Source organism: Epinephelus lanceolatus, chromosome 4 (assembly GCF_041903045.1).
Source record: "Epinephelus lanceolatus isolate andai-2023 chromosome 4, ASM4190304v1, whole genome shotgun sequence".
Classification (NCBI taxonomy): domain Eukaryota; kingdom Metazoa; phylum Chordata; class Actinopteri; order Perciformes; family Serranidae; genus Epinephelus; species Epinephelus lanceolatus.
The window spans coordinates 31,436,192-31,459,286 of NC_135737.1; the positions used below are offsets into that span (position 1 = coordinate 31,436,192).

At 41.8% G+C, this 23,095-nt stretch overlaps 2 protein-coding genes across 2 annotated transcripts; one reads left to right on the forward strand and one right to left on the reverse strand.

Annotated features, from left to right (window-relative positions):
• Positions 1-215: 215 nt before the first annotated feature.
• Positions 216-12,520, reverse strand: aasdhppt (aminoadipate-semialdehyde dehydrogenase-phosphopantetheinyl transferase). The gene is made up of 7 exons (XM_033630779.2): positions 12,119-12,520; positions 11,899-12,012; positions 11,351-11,480; positions 10,092-10,213; positions 9,194-9,355; positions 4,321-4,389; positions 216-1,114 (listed from the first exon to the last, which is right to left on the reverse strand). Exons 1-7 carry the CDS (start codon positions 12,260-12,262, stop codon positions 947-949), a joined length of 909 nt encoding a protein of 302 aa, XP_033486670.1. The 5' UTR covers positions 12,263-12,520; the 3' UTR covers positions 216-946.
• Positions 12,521-14,829: 2,309 nt separating this feature from the next.
• msantd4 (Myb/SANT-like DNA-binding domain containing 4 with coiled-coils) lies at positions 14,830-22,548 on the forward strand (the record flags this gene model as incomplete). The annotated part of the gene is made up of 4 exons (XM_033630465.2): positions 14,830-15,114; positions 16,164-16,259; positions 16,369-16,668; positions 18,374-22,548. Coding segments are annotated over 4 exons (1,431 nt in total), but the record flags the coding sequence as incomplete, so codon positions are not given.
• Positions 22,549-23,095: the final 547 nt, after the last annotated feature.

Sequence of the window (23,095 nt, forward strand, 5' to 3'; positions counted from 1 at the left end):
ATTTTGTAGAGAGGGGGATAAGTGCTGTCCCATTCCTATTTGTAGCATCCGGAGCCCTTTCAGACACTCAATCACTTACAGCTGACGTCAGTTAAGTCAGTGAGGGTTCAGGGCTTGAGTCTTTAGGGGCCGGATTGGAATTGGGCCAAAGTCTAGAAGGCGACAGGACCCAGAAAGGAGAGCGAGAGCAAGACTGAAAAGATCACAAATATACGTGTACATTGTTTATCAAAATCTTTATATGTTGCTCTGCATTGCACAGAGAGTCAGAGACGGTGACAGAATTATTTCCTCAAGTAAAAAATGTTTCTGTCATTAACACCCTGCGCAGACATTGTCCCTTAGTCTAACTCTTAATTTGATCAGATCCACACAGGGATTCGACTAAAACAAAGTAAATATGGTCAATTAACTATCATCTATTCATCTCTGAAACAGCCTGTGAATTAGTTATGAATGAGTATATTACATATTATACATCATGTACACGGCATATTGCAGATTTCTTTCAGTCAAATGTGTTGTTTGATGGCTGTTGGTTATACAAGGATCAATAAATAGGAGCTCAATGCAGAATCTTGGACAACGTGTATTCTGAAATTACACAGGAAGTTAATACAATTCACAAGATCAATCTATTGACCGACATTAAATGTTTGCATGTACTGCATTGTAATCATGCGTGTGTGTGTGTATCCAGTATGTAGAGGTTTTTTGTGTGAAGTTTTTCTTCATCTGAACCGAGGCTCTAAAGATCAGAGGTCTCATATGCTGTATGGATTCTGAAGTCCTCTGAGACAAACCTGTGATCTTTGGTTCTATAAATAAACTTGACTTGACTGGACTTGTGTTGAATAAGAAAGCAGCTTCAGTGTCAGTGTCTCTTTGTCGACAGTTATGAAAGGTGTGTGTGTGTGGAAGGAGAGTGTCAGTGTTAGACAGGTGTTTATTTGGACGTGTGCGTTTCTCTTTGTCTCTGTGGAGCTTCAGCCTTTATCTTGAAACCGTCCCAGCAGGCGGGGTCTTCCTCTGTCAGAGGTGAGGCCGAGGCGATGAGGTCGGTGAACGACAGCAGCGTAAATGAGGTGGGAGGAGGAAGAGATGGACGGAGAGGCTGAGAAGAAAGAACAAGAAGAGTCTATAATGACTGAAATAGAGTGGAGTTTCTAATAGAGCAGCAACTAAAGATTAGTAATGGAAGACAAATGTCACATCTTGAGGGGATTATAGACAACATCGAAATCATCTACCCACTATCAAGTAAATCAAATGTGATATTACATGATAATCCATAAAAATGAAATGAAGCTACTGTATAAATGTAATTGTTAAACATTTTGATAAAAATGTTTCTTCTCTTTCTTTCTGAGAATAGTTTTTATGTTTTCCTTTCATTAATGGAGACTATGAACAACATGGGATAAAGCAGAGATACGGAAAATGACAGTCGCAGATTAAAGGCGCTGTATGTAAGAATGTGGCCAAAACGGTTACTGCACTCAAATTCAAAATACTGCCGCGAGTCGTGTCCGCCCCCCCTCCCCTACAGATTTGAGGTTGCTGGACAGCGGCACGCTGGAGACTGATTTGTTTGCCCACGGACGGCTGCTGTGGCAGGGCCGGGTCGCTGCGTCCTTGATCTTCGGTTTTCCAGCAGACCGTTCGAGCAAGTCCGGCTTCTCTGCTGCTAACGCTGCTGCTGGGATACAGCTGAGGAGACTGCTAATGCTATGTACCGGGACACTGCTAATGCTGCTTGCCGTGCTGCTGTAGCTCAGTCGTAACTGTAACTGATGCTGAGACTCTACTGACTGCGTGACTGGTAGACGGCGGTGGGTGGCGCAACAGGCCAAAACACAAATTCAAAACATAAACATGATTTGCGAACTGTAAAAACGTTTTTTAAATGCGAATATTCTGGCTGTCCTATTGTTGTCGGTGAGATCAGTATGTTATATGAACATTATTCCTTAGTCTCTGTGACATATTAGGAGGATTTTACGACTATTTGCTTTAGATTTCTTACATATAGCTCGTTTAAAATAGTTTTTCAACAAAGTGCATCCCCTGGATAGTAAAGCATCATCAGGTCATCATGGACACGAGTCATTACAGAATCGATCAGTGGCACAATCACATTATTACAGAGTGGCATTATCAGGGGAGAAAGACATGGCGCGTCCCTTGGACGGTAAAGCACCAACAACATAGTGTTATGTGTGACGCATGAATGGCTGATGTGCAATACTGTTCTGTTTTTTTAATGTTTTTATGGTGTATGCCTCATTTCTTCTGGACTGTTATTGTAAAGCAGCAATATCTGTGCAGCTCCTGAGTGAACTCCTGAATCATATCACATCGTATTGTAACATGAGTGAAAACAGCATCTGCTGTTATAGCAGGCACTGTGTTGACAGGGTGTATTCACACCAGGATAGTCCAGGGGACTCGGTTCGATTGAGCAGGGAATGCCGAAAAAATTCACCCTTCATTTGGTATGGTTCACTTTCACACTGCACTTTGTAAAGTGGACCAAACCGCCTTGACAATATCACACAGTTAGAACAGCTGCTCGTTTAGAAGTGGTACTGCCTGAAACGACCACTGACCAGGAAGAAAGAAAGCACAAGGAAGAAGAAAACCTGGCTCATCGATTGGCCACAAGCGACTGCCATATGTAGTCCTCTGACCATATATCAATAAGCACCTGCACCTCCTCACTACTCCATGTCTGACCACGAGACATTTTCCAACTTTTTCTTCTTCTTCTTCTTTTTTTTTTTTTTACTTCTGCTTCTCCGCTGTTGGCTTTGTTCTTTTCTATCCAAAATGCACTATGCTTTATGCTCTTCCTCTCTTTGGTTCACTTCCTCTCTTTGGTTCGCTGGATAGTCCGTTTGCATTTCCCACTGTAAGCGAACCGCACCAAAGTTCAATTGCAAGTGAACTGAGACCCCCAGTTTTCAAGTGGACCAGGGTTTGCACCAGAGTTCGAATGGGCGTTCACACCACTCCAAACAAACCGAACTATCCATGGAAGCGGACCAGGGTTCATTTGAAGTGGACAAAATAGCGCCAGTATGAATACATCCTAAGATTACAGGAATGTCCGTAGTAATATCCTAAACATACGTGAATTTGGGTACATTTAAGGTTCCTAAAATATAAGGATTCTGTTTACTGGCAGGTCCCTGGGGACCTCTGTGCTGTGCCACTGAAAGTACCGCCTTGGTGCGCAGATCGCAAGGGATAAGGATGGGCGAGGGGTCTTATAGGTGTCAGATTTCTGCAGTGCACTTGAACAAAAACGCTAATACATCACCGATGGAATGACAAACATCCAAACATATGTTTCACTCTCAGTGGCCTCTGTGACATTAGAAATACTGTACTTACAAAATTAAGTCAAGTTAAGTCACATGACACCATTGTTTCTATGATTTCAACGCAGATTTGTTTTTCACCGTGTAGCATTATCTGGGAAAATAGGGTGCATCCCACGGACACATCGATAGTGAATTTACTGTGTCTTTTCAGATTTTACTGCACAGGACACATGCCTAGCAATACGGGTGTAATGATACATCGATCCACATCAATACATCGAATCATTGATTAACGATCCGATTATATCGATGCAAAATGAAAACATCGATCCATATCGTCATCTTAAAGATACACATTTATTTTGAAATTCACATAGCACGTCTGTGTCACCATTTCTGAACAAGCGCGCCTCCGCTCAAACAACAAACAGAGCTCAGAAACAAAATGGTCAAATCATATTCTAGTTGTTTTTGTGAGTTGATGTTAATGATTGTGTTAGATGGGCATATGATATCGCGTCATATCGATTGCAGGCTCCTGAATCGAATCAAATCAAAATCGTATAGTGACAGACTTTGTGATATTGGCAAACATCGTATCGTCATCCAAACAAATCGATATAATATCGTATTGTGATGAAGCTGGTGATTTACACCCCTACCTAGCAACATCCCTGCCACCAGTGATTTCATTTTTTGCAGTGATGTACCAGTGTATTCCACAGTGTGTCAGTACACTGTGACATCACTGTTGGGTGTGGTTACAGGTACAACAGACTTGAAACTCTTTACCAGAGAAAGCAGTAAACGCAGCCTGATGTCAAGTTACTCTTTGAGCATGTCTTCTTCCGGGTTTTAGAGACGCACAGAGAACTATGTAGTGTTACAGCTGCTAATGAAACATTTCAATAACTTCTAAAAATGTCCCTTTAATCACACATCCTGAGAAAAATCATTCTCTATGAGAGCAGCTGTAAATGTCATGTATCCTTACTGCAGCGCCTGCTGTGTTGGATGGTCCCAGTGCTACAGCAACGTGATGGTCAGCATCCAGCAAGCTCTCCTGCAGAAACACACACATGTACATGTTACCACATATGCATATATATAGCCCGCATATCATACTAAAAGATCGCCTTTACACTCATTCACATTCAGAGCAAGTACTTATAAATACTACATAAAATAGAGCAGATACCACATGACAAATAATGAACATGTGCATCCTTATCAGACGTCCACACTCACCCTGCATGCGTCATGTAAATATTTAGCATTTGTTTGCATGATTTCTATGAGGAGCGAGTAAGATAACCGCTGCATTCACAGGTCACACATCGCTTCTCGAGCAATAACAGTGCCGGTAACACAAGGAAACATCCAGCATACATGCATTCACTGAAAAATGTAAATGCCTAGCTCGAAGATATGAATCCATTCTATGGCATGTATGATTAATACGTGTGGCAAAATCAGATTCAGTTTTCCAGCCTCGCTTATGTGAATCTATGCAGATTTGATTCTCCCTGTTGGCTTATTTACTTAAACATGAAACATGCTAATGATGTTATTGGATGCTATATTCACATGCATTTGGAATTTTGTCCACTCTGTAACTTCTACTCCAAATATGCTTGGACATTAATGGCATGGCAGTAACAAGTGTTGGTGTGTATGTGTGTGTAGACAGGGAGTAAAAGAAGCATAGAAAGCAGCTTAACGGAAAAGGGAAAGGGGAGAGAAATATCACCACGAACTTAACTTTAAATGTAAACACTTTGTCACAGTCTGTGTTCACTGTGTGTAATCGTGTCCCTCAGTTTCTCTTGAGAGGCCGCAGCGGTGACATCACCAGAGGTCAGCAGGAAGTAATAAGTCTCATAGATGCTCTGTGATCTAACCAATCAGCATACAGTGAGCCAGAGGACACGAGGTCAGTAGCACTGCCGCTCCTCTCATCTCTGTTAACACTTAGAGCTCTGAGTGTGTCTATTTGTATATGAGACAAATCCGAACAAAATCGATTCAGTTTGAGTTCGTTTGACCTCTCGGGGTCACTGCAATCATTCGCTGATCACAAATGATGATGAGTGTTGCTGTTCTTGAGGACGTACAGAGAGAGGAGCAGCTCCTCGGAGTCTAGAATGCCTGTACGTGATGAATACGTGTCTTTTTACAGGATTAAACATCTTATATATGATATTTTGTTTTGTACACTCATTTACATAACTTTATTTTATTTTGGAGTCTAATATTAGCTTATTTTGTCTTTTTATGCATAGATTGTGATGCAAAAATAAAGTTTATTACTGTTGAGTTGAAAGCAAATTGAAGGAATTGGTGTATTTGTCATTGCCAATCTTAATTAATGACGTCAACTGGGGCATTCTGTAGTTATTTACTTCAATATTTTTCCAACCATACTAGTGTTTCAATAATACCACACACAATTCTACCTTTTATTCTCTAATTTTGCCAACAGCTTTAAGTTACTCCATAGATGGCAAGAATATACACTGACCAGCGACAACATTAAAACCACTGACAGGTGAAGTACATAAAATTGACCATCTCGTTAGAGTCCAGTGTTCTGCTGAGAAATCTTGGGTCCTGGCATTCATGTGGATGCTACTTTACATGCACCACCCACCCAAAAACCATTACAGAGATTTTGCGGTGGAGGTTGGGGAGGCATGATGGGGTATACTTGGTCTGCAACAGCGTTTGGGTGGGTGGAGCGTTTCGGCTCACCCTTTTTTTCCCTTTCAGGGCGGTGGCCTTGTGGGTAACCTGTGAGGGTGTGACGTGTACTTCATTTCAGTGAGTTTTCAGTTCATTAAAGTTAATTGTAACGTTTTGGTTGCCTCAAAAAGTCTTGTTCAGCCTTTGGTTGTAAAAGACCCTCTAAGGAGTCAGGTGTTCAGTTTTTCCAGTAAGTACATTTTGTTAAAAAGGTTTTAAGCCTGTTTTTTCTGGTGAAAATAAGCGTCAGCATTGTGTTGCCAGCTCACCCTTTTTCCGCTTTAAGGACGGTGGCCTTGTTGGTAACCTGTGAGGGTGTGACAGCTCTCTCCAACTATCATGGTGGAGACAGCTGGCGGCAAAGAGTGATGACAGTCAGCCGAATTAATGGTGTCAAGATAAGCTCAGGGCTACTGTTCAACCTCATGAGAAGGCCATGTTTCTTGTTTTGTGGTGAAGATTGCAATAAAGCCATTGTTGGTGAACAGCACCCGCAGCTAGTTACCAGCTAATAATGAGCCAAGCTAATTTCATGTTAATAAGCCAGCGTGTTCCCAACTACTGTTTGGAGCTGGGAAGCCGTCACTGAGAGAGGTAACAGGCATTCACATGAAGCCAGGCCCCGAGGTTTCCCAGCAGACTACTGCATTGTAATGAGATGATCAATCTTCTTCACTTCACCTGTCAGTGTTTTTGATGCTGTGGCTGATTGATATGTGCATTCATTAAACTCTTTGACTTTTGCTCAGTTATATGGATGTTGTCGAAGTGAACTTTTTATGTATAATACGGTAAAACTGGTATTTATGGGGAATTTTGGCTGCAAATTATGGCTTTTGTCATTATAAATAGAAATGGTCTAAAAATATCAACCCAAACACACCTAAATGTAATGTCTTCAGATGTTTTGCCCAAACCAACAGCCTGGGGAGTGTTTCATGTTAGAGTAAAATAATAGCATCCTCTTTTCTCTACATTTCTCTTTGCTTCACTAATTCTTGTTACAACTTGTATGTCTTCATCCTCTATACCTGAAGAAATTCTACATCCTGTTTGCTGCTGTGACTTCACTTTGCCTTACTGTCTGTAATTTAAAAAAGGACATGTGCATTAACATGTATCTGTGATTGATATAAGTGAGGTGTTTTTCCCCGGTGTGAGGACACAAAAACAGCATTAAGCTTCCATAAATCCGAGAGGGATGGAGAGGGGAGGAGACGTAACACTAGGCTTTTCAAACCAGTGGTAACCTTTTAGCAGTCACTTGTTAATCCTGCTGCCACTGGGCATGGAGGAGAGAGCAAGAGGAGGAGGGGGGGAGGGGGAGTAGAGAGGAAAAATACATACTGGGGGGTGCATCAAAATGAAGACAGAAGGTGAGGAGAGAAAGAGAAGAGACAACGTCAAAGGGAGAAGTGGAGAGGACGGGGAACAGAGGTGAGGCAAGAAGAGGGGTAGAAGAGCAGAAAAGAGGAGGTGAAATAGGAAATAGATGGCAACAGATGATTCTTCGACTGTGACAGAGAGCTGCACTCCGCAGACTCTTGTCACGGTGTTAGGAGGGCTGGAGGGCCACTTGAGAGCCCCCCTGTCACAATCACAATCACAGTTGTGTGTATTTCTCTGCAAGACCACCTGTGATTCTCTTTGCTGATGCTTTCAAGGCGGGGAGCCACTGGGGATCAGAGCATGGAGGACCCCACGGCACAGCTGCTTTTAAGATAACTGATTTCCAAAAGGCTGCATGAAACGGGTTCTACAAATGTTACACAAGACTACTAATAAGAACAAACTAAGTCATATTTATCAAACTAATTTTTCCTTATCATAGAAAGCCCAGCTATGGTATTCAACCTGACAATATATCTTTACATTTGGAAGCAAGTGCTGTTAAAAAATTCTCCAATATGATTATGTAAAATCATTTTTGCCTACACATCAGATGATACTATACTAAAATTTGACATTTGCCAGTAGAAAATTTTTTTTTTCCTGGGAATAGTTCAACATTTTGTCCATTTTTGTTCAAACTTTCTCGCCAAGGGGACTGTAGAAATGACATGTTGTGGTTATGTGAGGGCACAGGTGCGGATTTTGGAAAGAGGGTGGACAAGGGGACACACCCCCTCCATGTATTTAAAACGTGCATTTGTCCACCCCTAGTAAAATCATTAAAGTAGCAGATGATGGTGTAAATATGTTTAATTTTGTGAAATTCAATGTCAACTGATGCAGAAAAAGCACAAATTAGTGCATAGAAATTTGCCAGAATGCAGGAAATCAAGTGTTTGATGCGCCAAATATTTTTGGTGGAGGATCCCCAAACCCCTGTTTCATACGTGTTCCCCCAGTGTTATAACGAAACCTAAGCACTGGTGTGGGACTATATCATGGCTGGGCGCAGTGACTTGTAACCGTGAGGTTGCCAGGCAACCAGTTGAGACCAGCCGAGACCACTCAAATGAGATATGATGTGTTAATTAGTTAGATTTAAGGTGCTGGAAGGCAGATGTTATCACCTCTGGACACCTGTTTCAGGTCTGTATGCTAAGGTAAGCTAATGGCCTCCTTGTTTTGGCATCATGTTGAACAGACATATATAAGAATGGTACATTTCTACATTTCTTCTCATCTTATTCTTTAAAAAAAGAGCAATTGAGCATGTTTCCTAAAATGCTTAACTATTCCTTTAATTTGTGCTCAAATCAACATTTCGCTTGAGGAAAGCTTTTCTCGTCCATGTACAATGTACGGTGAGAAGGAGCCAAATTAACAGAAAATGTGACTAAAATCTACAGAATCTTAAACGAGCTATGACATTAGTGGAAGTCACAGGAAATAAGGTGGTAAGAGATAACCATCTGGCAACTGATCTGTATAAAACACTGCAGGCTGCTGCAAACACAACACAGCCTGTTGGGATATGGTGTCGTGTCAGTGATCTCTTTGGAATATTTGTATACCCTTTTTTTTAAATCCGAGAATTAAAGCAGTCTTGAACCTTACTTCAGTCTGTTTTCTTTGAAACCTGTCATGTGACACACAATGTCTAGCTTTTTAGAAATCGTGATAGGGTAGATTTTTGGCCCTTCTGACTCTTCACACCTGTCTTCAAACAGACTCACTTCAAATGTCCAGTCCTCCTCTTCTTCCTCATCTAGATGCATCTTGGTCTGGCGCAGCACACATTTCTGTGTGAGCGGTTCAGAGGACAGATGAAACTCCACCCTCTGCAGGTTGAAGCCCAGACCCGTGCCGATGGCTTTGATGAAGCTCTCCTTCAAGGCCTTAGTAGACAAGGGAGGAAACTTGATCAGTGACACGCAGAAAATGATCAGCACATAAGGAAAATAAAGGATATTTGTATGGCTGACAAAACTGAGGACAGTCTTTCTGTGATTCTGTGTGTTTGTGTGTGTGCTGTGGTGTATTTTGGCTCAGCAGCACAATAACTTAAGACCACAGCAGATGGGAATCTATGCACACATGAACAACAGTGTGTATACAAAAGAGCGGCGTGTGTGTGCGTTCGGCCAAAACCAACCCTGCTCGGCAGCCAATGAACCACAATAACAGTATTACAAGGCTAATTGCTATGGCAACGGTCGAACTCTGCCATTAGTCAACAGTGTGGCGATGATATCAGAGCTTGACGTCTCTGTGCCACCCTCTCAATCTCACAACATCTTTACTTAGCAACACCATTTCTGTCGCTGTCCATCTGTGTGTGTGTGTGTGTGTCTATAAGAAAGAAAATACACAAGGGAAAGAAAGAACAAAAACTGAGAGAGGGGGAAGAAAGAAAGGACTTTTGTGTATCAGTGAGGATGAAATGCAGAGATAGAGAAGGACAAAATGAGCCAATATTATTTTCTCTCTGTTTCTTTCTCTCTCTCTCTCTCTCTCTCACACACACACACACACACACACACACACACACACACACACACACAGGCTCCATGCCGCCCCTGGGGCCAGCACCAATGCAATGTGACGACAAGGTAGTATGGTTGCCATGGTTACCCAGTGGCGGTAGAACGCGGCAAGCTGCTGTTGCTCCGAACCAGCTGATTGGATGACGCTCCACTCGTACTCTGTAAACTGACGAGTCATGATGCGGAAAAACTCAGGCACAGAGCTGCTACCTGGAGGCAGAGGAGGAGGGAGGGGAGGGGAGGTGTGAGGGCCAAAGATGGGGGAGGAGGAGGAGGAGGAGGAGGAGGAGAGAGGAAGGAGGATGGATACAAAGACAGAAGGGAAGGGAAGGAGACAGAGACGGAGGGAAAGCAAAATGAGGTGAGGGATGTACGACAGAGATGGAAACAAGCGATCCCAAGGTTATCCAAACATACTCCATTTCTGAGATCAGTGTGTCTCAAAAACATCACAGATGAGAATGCAACTGTGACGCACACACACAGAAATCCAAACATCTGCACACACACAGGCAGGCTTGGCTTAGACCTTTACATATACAAGGCAACAGTGGCCTCTTGTGGTCGACTTGGAGAATACAAGAATACACACTGTGTTTACAGATCTGGCTGCCATAGATTAATTATCAAAAATGTGAGGTACAACTGACACAAAATTTGGTAGTTTGACCTTTAAGTTATTGCCATGATTCAGACAGTAGCATCATGATTAAAGTGGCAGTGTTTAAGATTTCAGTCCTGGTTGATTTGGTGGTAATAAATACAGTTTATCCTAATCTACTGTCAACAAATGACCAAAATGGTAACTGTCTTGTTTGTTAATGCATTTCTTGATGAACAAATGTGGTGAGTGCTATGCTTATATTGCATTTCTTATCTTGGGATTACTTCATAATAAAAGTCAACTCGTGACTCAGCAGTTAAATGCTTTAAATGTGAAGCTGCAGCTGTAGGAAATATTCCCTTTGCATTAGGAGTAACTTAATACTGCATCTTTTCCCAGAGTGCAAATATATAAATGTTGCAATACATGAGTGGGCTCAAACTAACATTGTGCTGCCTAATTCAACAGTAGATAGTGACTTAACTGATCTACATTTACATGGCAATCTTCAACATCATTACTTTAATCCAGGCATGTTTGAATGTTAGAAACTCCTGCATTGCAGGAGGTGGCAACAACATTACCTGAAGAATAGGAACAGCCAATTACAACTAAAGATTGTGGAGGAAATCATTCATCCTCCATTGTCCTTATCTGTGTGTGGCAGTGTGCAGATCTCAATGTATGCACCCATCTTGGCTGATACTGTTAATTCTGCTTCACCTGTTACTCTCAGTATTTACCTGGCATAGTGGTCTTCATGATATCCACTCCCACCTGCAGCCCCTGCTCTGCAGCAAGCACAGTGTAGTCCCCCTGGTGGGACAGGTTGAAACTCCAGGACGGGGGTTCGGGGCCTGAATTTGGACTGACCTAAACGCAAACAGCAAGACAAAATTATAGGACAAAAATCATGGCCATCAAAGAACTACTACATTTTTTTTTGCTATAGGTGCAATAATAATGGTGATGTTATGCTATCATTAGTGTTAGGATTGTTTTATAGCTGTGTGTGTCTCTCCTTCCATTTGTTTTTGCTTTTCTGTGTGTGTGCTGTAAGACCCCATATGTGCAAAGTACCTGTTCTGGTGACAACCCATCTAAAATACTGTCATATAAGTCATCAACTAGTAAATTAAAGGACTTTATCTCTGTCTTTTGACAATGACCACTGAGCCACTGGTGGGCAAACTCAAGCTGTGCATCCAAACTTTGTTCAAGCCCACATAACTTTATGGTTTTATTCTTTACATAAACACTTTAGATTAAAGAAACACATCATGGTATGGACCTTCAGTGGTGTTGCCAGGTAAGGTTTCCCTCTGGGTGATCGCTCCAGTCTGATCTCTGACCAGGGGATCCCCATCCTCTCACACACAAACCTCCTCAGCATCAACCTGCCAGCCTGATGTGGTAACAGAGACACAGACAGACAGTGTATTACACATAAATATCTTAATTTGACACGCTGTGCTGGGTGTCAAGTGAAGTTAACTTTCAGTCAGACTCACCATGGCTGACTTAGCATCCTTAGCAAACACAAACTGTCCGATTCTGTCTTTCTCCTCCTGCTGGACACAGCGAGCAGCAAACAGCCAGTCAGACCTGCTCGGTGTCCACGAGCCGCACCGGAAAGCCCAGCGGACAGAGCCCATCTCCTCCCCCTCACCTCCGTCTGCTCACCTGAAGAAACTCCACCACAACTCCAGGCTGCTCACAAGTTTAGTAAGCTAACGTTAGCATCGCGCGTTAGCATGTAACCGGAAACAAAACTCTGTCATATCTGAGGGGTTTGCGGCTTTCACGGTGGAGCACCACATCGGTGTACAACTGAGGACTGCTAATAAAACTACTGTGTTTACTTTGAGGATCTGAAAGCAGTGAATACACCCGGAAGAGCCTGGCGAGATTTGATGTCGTCATAAGTGGGCGCGGTGGGGGATTGACCAATAGGAGCAGTCGAAACGGTGCGCAACTAACGATGCCTTCAAATACTCTCAGGAATATTGTAAAAACGATAAAACCGTGCTGTGGTTTTAATAAATATGACTGCTTTCGGATACCCAAGAGAAAATACGAATTTAATGCAGGCTGTCGCATGTAAAGATGTTATATCTCAAACTTTCTGCTTTAAAAAGTAAATAAATAACATATTTAGTTAGCTATAATCCTTGAAAATCCTAAATAGACTTAAAGAGAGGTCTTAGATAGACTTAAACATGTATAGCGATGTGTTGCGTCATCAGAAGACAACAAATACTTGTATTGCTTGGTTCATTTTTCTGTTACAAATAATTATATCCAATAGGGACAGGTGTAGTAGAGCGTGGACGTTAGAGTTTTGAATTCCCGAGCTACACGTGAACGCAGCATTAAAATTATACCTCTACGATGCTGTTTTGATTGCGGTACATCTGTGTGCGTAAGGTGAGTTCGCTTTAAAATAACGTGTTAAATCAAAGCTAACGTTTTATCGGAGGACTGGAGGACATGCATTACACAAGCGTTACATTTCGTGATAAAATTGTGGTGTGCTCGTCTGTCTCACGGCGTATTTTTCCCTCGAAAAAAACGTTATTTGTAACTAGAAATATGTGGCAGATGGAGGATATCACAGAAGCACACACTGATTATGGGTATTTTGTCTATGTGTAGGGTAACAGAAAGCATGCATGTCAAATGTGCTTACAATTAACCTCCCTGTATACACTTGTGAATATTTTCTTGTAGCAATTATTCGATATAATCTGCTTATAGTAATGTGCTTCTGAGAAAACTGAAACACCAGCAGCATTTCACTGGTGACGACTGTCAGCATATGCTCATTCACAACCTCAAAATCTGTTTTGTTCATTAGAGATTCCTGATTCAAAATGTAACATGATGAAATATCACAAGAGAGCATTCCCCTAAAAAGCCTCAGCTTTATGGTGTTTCTACATCCCAAGACTGATAAAAGTGTTGAATTTATCATCAAAAAGAAAGAAACTAAGTTACTGCACTTTATTTTTCTGTAATATGATATTTAAACTTTATTTACTTAATATTGTTATTGTGTTTCTCCATAGTGTGTTTCTGCCTCTCTTTTTTCTGTCCATACTGTACAATACTTCACTAAGACGCCTATTTCAAGTCCGTCCTCAAAGTAGTATCCCTTCTTTGTAGTTTTCTCTTTTTACAGTGAAGTTTTGTTTGATTTCTTTATCTTCCTTTTTTCAAATTGAGGGTCCAAGGCTAGAGGGTGGCTAACGTTGTGCGCACACTATAAAGCTCTCTGAGACATATTCGTGATATGGGGTGATATCCTCCTGAGACCCTGTGTCCTCATATGAGGACATCACATTTTGGGTTTACTTGACCTTATACTTCATTCTTCTTGATGTAGTCCTGTTGTCCGCATTTGTGGATACTCCTTTGTGCCATCTAGTTTGTGCCATCTCTGCCAAGTCAGTCTGCAGCTGATCCCGACACAAAAGTGGACAAAGTCCAAAACCTGATCACATTTTATGGTTGAAACCTGTTTATATATGATTAGGAATGTTTGTAGTTTGATATGGCAACAAATTTGAGCAATTTTAGCAACACCAACAAGCTAAGACAATTAGGAATTAGGAAGTACTCATTTGGGACTTAATTGTCATCTCCTTTGAGGACACTGGGACTTTATTATCAATGTTTAGTTTTTTATACTTATCGGGTCCTACTGATCCCAAATAGCTAGGAGAAATAAAAAATGCATACCCAACAAAAGTTCAGGTTCAAATTGATTCTCTGTTTTACAGGAAAACTGCAGAGCCCTTCGCTCACCTGGCAGCAGTGCAGGCTGAGGAATAAAGGTGGGAAAACCTTGCACGTCTTGCCTTAATATTCTGTGGCCTTAGCTACATCGAATCAGGGCCTCATCAAGGCAGAAGCCTCCACAGGGGAAGAAAAAGAAGGCTTTTAATCCTCCAGCCAACCAGGTGTGACCTCTGCAACACACTTCTTTTCCACAAATTCAAGCCTCACATGCCATTACACAGAGCCGGCATCTATAGCTGGGATCAGGCTCCCAGGTGGAAAATTACACCGGGACTTCTGGAGCCACTGAGGGATTCCTCCCTGATGAAAACCCCTGTGCTTGTGAAGGAGAGCTACACTGCTGCAAATGAACTAACCTTTACAAGACACACCCACTCTTCCCTCTATCCGAGGACTGAGTCCCCCCTTTGATTCGTGATCGATCTCTCTTTTTATCCCCGTTTCCATTGTCATACCTTTGATTTTTTCTATTGCTCCCTCCATACCTACACCTCCCTTGTCTCCCCCAAAGTTTTCTCTCCTCGTCTCTGTTTCTCTCTCTGTATCTCTGGGGTTTCTGTCCCCCCTCCTTCTTGCCGTCAAGCTGGATTTCCTGCAGGTGAAGCATCTGAAGAGGAAGAGGAAGAGCAACTACAGTGTGAGAGAAACACAGACTCTCATCAGGGAGATCCACAAGAGGACAGATGTGTTGTTTTCCAGACAGCAGGTGTGGATTTCCTCCTCTCCTCTCCTCTCCTCTCCTCTCGGTTCCCAGTCTCAAAATTAATCTAAATTGCTGGTTTTGCACAAACGTCCTGCAGTTATTGCATTCACTGATTGGGTTAATTGTACAGTTAATCAGTTGTTCTGAACTATTATTGTTATGCACTGACTATAATATGAAATATCCATAAAGTCTGAGATTGTCAGTTTAATCCATAACATAAAAGGGATCCCTTACTTTTTATAATCACAAAATGCATTCTACATAGTTATTATTGTAGCTGAACTTGTGCAGAGTACAAAAAAATCATGTAACTCTGAAAATACTGCTTATATTCGATCAAAGTTTACAACTACATCAGAGGGTGCCAAAAGTATCACAGTAATCCGAGACTCCTCAGTCCCCAGCGGGTTAAGGAAAAAGAGTGGGCACAATTAACTGACGTGTTCGTCCAAAAAGCAAGTCACAACTAAAAGATGAACACATGATGAGTCAGAAAGAGTCATCCATGATCAATCAATCATCTGGGTCTTGCATATGTTGGCAGAGCAAAAGTGCAGCGCAGAAATCCCAAAATATGTTTAAAAATGAAGCAGTATCTCCATTATCTCCACTGTCCACCAGAGAGCACTGATGCAGTCTGTTTTCCAACTGGATGGTATCCAGCTCAGTGCTCATCTTGGTCACAGTTCCTTTAAAAATCAGGCAAACAATCAAACAAAACAAATAAAAAAATGAAGGGTTCCTTGTTAAATATACATTTTTTAATATTCATTGGGGGGGGGGGGATCTCAAATTTCGATACTGGCCTCAAAAATGATCCTCTGGCTGCACGAGAGAAGAATTTACTCCTACAGACATGGCAGCTTTGCTATGTTTAATGGAAAACTGGCATTTCTGTTATTTTGACAGGAACCTGCATTTGCTCACACTCTCCTACAGACCTACAAGTACACTGTCACTTCCCACAACACTGCACCTTCTTCATGAAAGGCCATGTTAGACTTGTTAGAATAAAACCATCTAAATGTTTTTCTCACCTGTGTGAATAGAACACAGCCATTAATGAGCTGAAGAGACAGGCATGGGAGGAGGTGGCACGGAGTGTTAATGCACTGGGGGAGGGAGAGCTTCGCACTGCTGCCGAGGTGTGTTTATTTATATGTTCAAATCATACTTTTATATATATATATATATATATTTTTTTTTTTTTACTCATAACACCTCAGACACTTTCCCCCCTGATCTCCTGTGCAGGTGAAGCGTCGTTACCTGGACTGGCGTGCACTCATTAAGAGAAAACAGCTCCGGGCTGAGCTCTCCCTCTCCTCCGCCTCATCCTCATCTGTGCCCCTGAAGACTGAGTACGATCAGTCCTCCCCTGAGCATGAGGCAGCTTCTCTGGGATCGGGATGTGACCAGCTGCTTGACCTTTCGGGGCTCTCGAAGGATTGCCACTGCGACTGGCCGGAGCTGACGGGTCTTGGTGAGCCGAGTGGGCAGGCCATGATGGCTCCGCTGGGTGTGAAGATGGAGGACGATGTCAGTGAATACAGAGTAAGTGACAGAAACTCTTCATCTGCATCATAGTGTCACAGTAGCGCCTGTCTGTGTGTGTGTGTGTGTGTGTGTGTGCGTGTGTGTGTGTACAGTTACCTTTGATTAGATATTCTGATTAAACCTTAGAGCCTATTAAATACATTAACATGTAAATGAGGACAAAATAATTTCCTGACACCTTCATGCTTTTTGATACACATTAACACTGCTCAGGTTAAGACAAGTTTATGGACATGCAAGTATTTTCTAATGTGTTAATTAGCTTAATTAATATCCTCATCAGCAGAGGTAGTTATATAACATATCACAGCAATTATACCAGCACATAATGTAGCTCAAGTGGCTCTCCTATATCCTGCCTTTTGATTGGGCTCATGTAGGTTCACACGGTAGAGATCAAATAAGATTAATAGACGTGTTATTTCATTGGGGTTTAATTTAAACTTGACATTTAAATGCTACATTTTGGTGATTGCATTAAGCTCTGCTCTCAGATAAAACTGTCATCTGTTCACAGTGTGGTTACAGCCTTCCACAATTACTTCCTAAAAATCTTCCACCCTATTTCTTAACAGGGTTATTAACCTGGGTCCAGTCTATTAAAATTCTTAATAGTATCAGCCAGACAATCTGCAGAAGTTATAAAAGTAATTTTGAGTCACATTGTTTAGCTATGTAAATCACTGAGGAAACTGAGCTCTGTAAGAGCCAACCTGAGGTGCTAACACAGAAAATCTTACAGCTGTATTTAGTGATGTTAGTTTAAGAACTGTGTAACATTAAGTGGGATTTATACTTCTGCATCAAATCAATGTTGTACCTACAGTGTGTGTCAGTTTGAGGCCTATGCGTACCCTGGGCTATTGCCTATTGACCTGCATCTCCCCAGAAATGTAACTACACATTGCAGCGACACAGACCTCGTGTCTTTTTTTGTAAGCTGAAACCATTTGCCTCAGTGGAAACAAAGCTTTTATTTATTTTAATTTCAGATAAGAAGCAATAAATAGTGAAGACAATGAAGCCTCCACAAAATAGCATTTTAAGTCTTGTGTGTGATTTATCCTGGCTTCATATGGGTAGAGGAAATCTCCACTCATTGCTAGGCTAATTTATACATTGTAAAATGCCATCGGCTTGTGCTAATAACATTAGCATTTTGTATTTGTGGGAAAAATGTGTCCAGCAGAACACAAGTGTGTGTGTCGCTTTTCCCATATTTAACGTGCATTTTGAATCAACTTAACTTGACAGCACTTCAAAGAAACCCTGCTGCCAACTAGTGTTCTGGAGGTGTAACTGCAGAGTGACACAGACACACCACGGCACAGGTATAAATGCTCACAACAGCATAGGCCATGTGCATAGGCTACGGTGTAGACTCTGCATAGAGCTGACGCACAAGTATAAATCCCACTTTACTTGTCTAGACAAAGAAAATCAAAGCTGCAGACGCCTAGATATCCTGACTTTTTGTCTCTATGGGTCAAGCTCCAAAAACGCTGGATCCTACATTTCCCATAATGCAGCTTGATTGCACCTTTCATCTTCTTTCACCAGGGCTATTTTCTCAGACTTTGGAGAGCCAGAGCTTCATTATACAGCTGTTCACAGGCTGAGTAGCAGCACTTCTCATGATGAGCAAACTTTCTGTGTAAAATCAGTGGAGTGCTCCTTTAATTATGTCACACTCTCCCTCTAGCTGGATGGTGATGGTGATATAGGAGACGGAGAAATAGATGAAGATGATATCCCCTCCCTCCTCAGTGACATTGAGTCACGCGGTGAGGGGCACGTTGGTGATGTTTACTCCCACAATGACTTGGACATGCTCAGCTCCTCCAAGGCCCCAACCTCCACCACCAACAGAGACCTGCCCCTCGCTGGTGGCATGATGGGGATGCCTGCCCATGCTCTGGGTGCTCTGAACAATCATGACAACATGGGCACGGGTTTTCTGGTTGTTGTTGAGAAACAGCGATTAGAGCTGGAAAAACAGCGCCTGGCTGTGGAAACCGAACGCCTGGCAGTGGAGAAAGAGCGGCTGGTGGTGGAGAAGGAGCGACTTCGTCAGATGGAGGTGGAGAGGGAGAGACTGCAGCTGGAGAGAGAGAGGTTACAGGTGGAGAGGGAGAGGCTGAGGCTTCTGCTCCTCAGTCATTCAGAGCATTCTGACTCCTCCTTAAACCTACCACCACAACAAGGCCCGCCCTCGTCCTCCACGCCTTCTTTATCCTCCACCCAGGATGGGCAGAGGGAGAGAGAGAAAGAAAGTCAAGGCTGGATGCCAGTAGTGAATCTGGAGACAGAGAGGCTAAAACTGGAGAAGGAGAGACTGCAGCTGGAGAAAGAGAGGCTGCAGTTCTTCAAATTTGAGGCTGGCAGACTGCAGATTGAGAGAGAACGCCTCCAAGTGGAGAAGGAGAGAATGCAGCTGCACAAAGATCATTAGAGCCGCTGAGATGAGGGAGAGAGAGAGATAAATACATTAGATTTTCACCAGCTTCAGGGGTGCTTTTAATACTGAAAACAACCCAGAATGTGAGGATTTCCATCAGCAGCTGCTCCCTTATCAAGCTCCCCACACACATATCCTTAAGGAAGACGTGAGGCCATTAAAATGATCATTCCTGACTGGAACTCGGCCAAGGAGAAGACTGAGATGAAGGGCTGGCATATTTACGACCACCATGATAAAGCTGTGCCTTACGATGTCTTCATAAAATGGGTGACAGGACGGGGAAGATGCCATGATGATAAAATGTAGAATTTGTTGGGCACATGCAGCCGGTTAGCCCTGAACATGATTTATAAAATGTTCAGCGCCTCATCTAAATACAGTAACATACAAAATGTGCTGTACAAAAAAATTAAATGCTGGGATATCAATGCAACACATGCATACAAGTGTAGCAATGTTTTTATGATGTATAGACTGAATCACAGTGACACTGGGCTAACAACAACAATCACTTCCAGGTAGACAAATGGCCATTGATTTCAATTGTGGAGATATGGACAATTGGCAGACTTGTTTATTTCTGTCATCATTTTCAGCCGTGACTGAAAAGTATATAGCTAAACTAAAAAAATCAATATCAGTGTAAGTGAACATGATATTTGGATTATTTGTTCTCCACTTCTCCATATCAGCCCGATTTCGCAGTGTCTTACGTTGTTGGCTTGGATCGTGAACAACAGTGAGTGTCATGTGCGATAATCCATCGTTTTATCTCATGTAGTGTGTCAAAGTAGACGACAACCGGGATGCTGGGATGCCTCATGACATTCCGACAGAAAGTCTAGCGTGTTTGATTTTCTTTTCGTTCACGACTTCTCCCGTCACAGCTGTCACTTTGACCAATAGAAACACAGAGCAATCTGCTGCCATGATTGTATGTCTACAACACACCAGCTTTTTTTTTTTTAAGATATTTTATGATAGGACAGATAAATAAAAGATAGATAATTGATAGGACAGCTTAAGCGTGAAGGGGGGAGAAAGAGAGGGAAGGACATGCAGCAAAGGGCCACAGGCTGGAGTCGAACCCGGGCCGCTGCAACAACAGCCTTTTGCATGGGGCGCCTGCTCTACCACTAAGCCACCGATGCCCCAGCACTCCAGCTTTATTGATATTTCCTCTGGGGACGTTACCAGGTCAGAATAAAAAAGGAAGAATACTGGCATGAAACAGCTGAGTACTGCCATTAGCATCAAGCTAGCAAAAAATTGTTATTTCTTTATAATGGAGGATATAAAGTGATAAAATAAAAAAATAGAGGCAGGAATTTTACTTACCACAACTGCCAACACATTCTCACTCCGACCTTGTCACATATTGATTTCCACGTCCACATACGGTGTGCAAGGTACCCTGGGTGCGTTGATTGTTGATGTTCTGGGACACCGTGTCAAGTTCTGCCTGTTACATGCATTGTCTTCTTTCAAAATATACTTCTGTTTTCATAGGAGTCTCTCCCCATTTACATACAGTCTCTTTAAAAAAACAAAAAACAAAAACGCACTATGTCAGTACAACACCGCGAATTGGCGGTTTTGTTTTTTTTTCCTTCAACAACAAACACACATGGATGGGTTTAGGCAACAAAAACGTGTGGTTAGGTTTGGCTTCATAAACTTATAGGATGCGAACACTGCTCTCTCAGGTGAAAGTCAGTGTTTGTTGTATTTTTTACTTTTAATCTGCTCCTGTTTGCCTTGTTAAAGTTAATGCATCGTGCTGTCTTTCAAACTTAACACTTCCTGTATCTGTTTAAAATTAAAGGCCCCATATAATTTTGGCTGAAATAATCCCTTGATTTTCAAAACAGGCTTTTATTGTGAAACATTTGCAGGAACTTGTTGTGGAGGATTCAGTGACTTGTATAATTTGCGTGCGGTTCTTCAAATATAGCTCCTGCCATCTGGTGGTGCGTTTTATGTTACTATAGTAACATTTTGGCGGGCAAATGAACAGCCACGGTGACTGAAATAATAGCAATAATAATAAAAATAGGACAAGACTAACCTGATGACATCACACGTCGTAAAAGACGACCGGGGATAATTGGTGTGAACCAACGTGTGGTCTGTCATGTCTGTCGGTCAAGTCACGGCACGATTTTATGACTCCACAATCACCTGATCAGACATAGTGATGGTCGGAACAGACAAAGATGTCGTGTAGTGTGAACCCGGCATAACTGATCGAGACAGTGGTGGACCAGCAACTTCTGTGTTCTGCGAAGTAAAATTACTGTTGTTGTCAATAGAGTCTGCTGGCTTTGAAATAATGGCTTCAGTTCCCTATCTGGGGCTGTCTGAAGTCAAGGTAAAACCGGTGAAAATATTCTTAATATAGCATACACTTAAACTGATATTGATTTTTTAGGTGGCTAAAAACCAATCAGTTGAGGCAGCATTTGCTTGGTGCCATTTGATTTTATGTACATAACACAAGGGTTTTCTACCTGGACGTTATTGCAAACAAACATTGGGATTCAGTCTATATGAAAAATTGAATCATGATGTCTTACTTTACATTTATGCACCAAACCAGTGCCAATTTATTTACTGCATGTGTCTGTATAATTCATAATCCATCTTAAAAAAATTATATTGTTACTTGTACAGAGAGATTTTTATGCTATTTCTGTTTTGCGGTCAAGTGCTTGTGTTAAAATATGGTTTACATGGTAATGCTTGTGACTTTGTGCATTCCTCCACCAGTGTTAAACAGATATTTCATTTTCGCCTGTCATAATATGAAAAGCACAGGCGTTAATAATAACATTAATGACCCCCTGTTCTCTTTACATGTCCCAGTAAGACAGTGTGACAGCAACCCAGCATGCTCAGTACCTTAAAGTGAAGCAGCTAAATGGAATCCAGTCATTAATTTGATTATTTACACCTGTGCTTTCCTACTGTGACATGTCAAAATGTCTTCTGTGAAATAAGGCCTATTAAAATGTGATGTTTTTGCCATTAAGATTTGTGGCCTTGGAGCTGCAGCTGCTCATCTGTGATGAGCAGGTGCTGGGAGTTTGGCGTGCATGTCGTAAAATGAAACTGAAATATTCCTTTGATGGCTGTTTTTCTCCTGTGAAATGTTACTGGCTACTGAAAACTATACTCTGCTACTGTGTACTGAAGGTTATGTCTCCCACACACCACACACACAATGTCTTTTATGATGTAATGAGTCACCCCTTTTTTAATGTTTGCCCTTTAACACCAGTTTGTCTCTTAAAACAACTTCAGGTGACATCACTGGCCTACCAGCCCTGTTTTATTATTCTGTTATGTTACATCATTTTATTCTTTATGTATCTTTGTTAATAAGTTTGTAAATAAAGTTTGTTGAGGAACAAAAATGTGACCTCCAGAGAAATTTTGTAATGATCAGAGTTGAAAAGAAATCTGGGTTACACATACCCCGAAGTGCTGCTTTTGATGACCAGCCTTTATCTCTCGTGCCTTTATGTTCTCTGTGTTGCCTTTGAGGAATCATTTTAAAAGAGAATGAGAAGATGATTAGCAAAATAAAAACATTTGTCTCCTCTGTATTGATGCTCCTCAGGAAGCCCATCGGGGGTTCCCTGGATCAATGCGGGCTAGCAAGAAGAGACAAGCGTTATAAATCACTTTGAGAGCATTACATTGATGTGTCGCACAAACCCTGCATCTCAAAACTTTTGAGGATTTCAGTAAAACTGATGTAACCCAGTGACATCCGTGCCTTTGCATTTTATATTTGAATTGTTTATCTGTGTCATAGTGGCATGAAAGTGTGAACAAACTGCAAAAGTGGAGCCACAAACTCTTCACCAAACAGAGCTAATAAAGCTGGCGAGTTTGAGATTACAGTGAAACGTCTATATCTATAAGTGAGACTTGTATAAAACTCTAAAATCACCTGTG

Excerpts from the sequence above, each read along its gene's own strand:
- aasdhppt (XM_033630779.2), bottom strand. The coding sequence starts at position 12,262 with ATGGGCTCTGTCCGCTGGGCTTTCCGGTGCGGCTCGTGGACACCGAGC. Across the intron at positions 10,214-11,350 it reads CATGAAGACCACTATGCCAG|GTAGCAGCTCTGTGCCTGAG; the intron begins GTAAATACTGAG and ends CTCTGCCTCCAG. Across the intron at positions 4,390-9,193 it reads AGGAGGACTGGACATTTGAA|GAGAGCTTGCTGGATGCTGA; the intron begins GTGAGTCTGTTT and ends GTGTTTCTGCAG.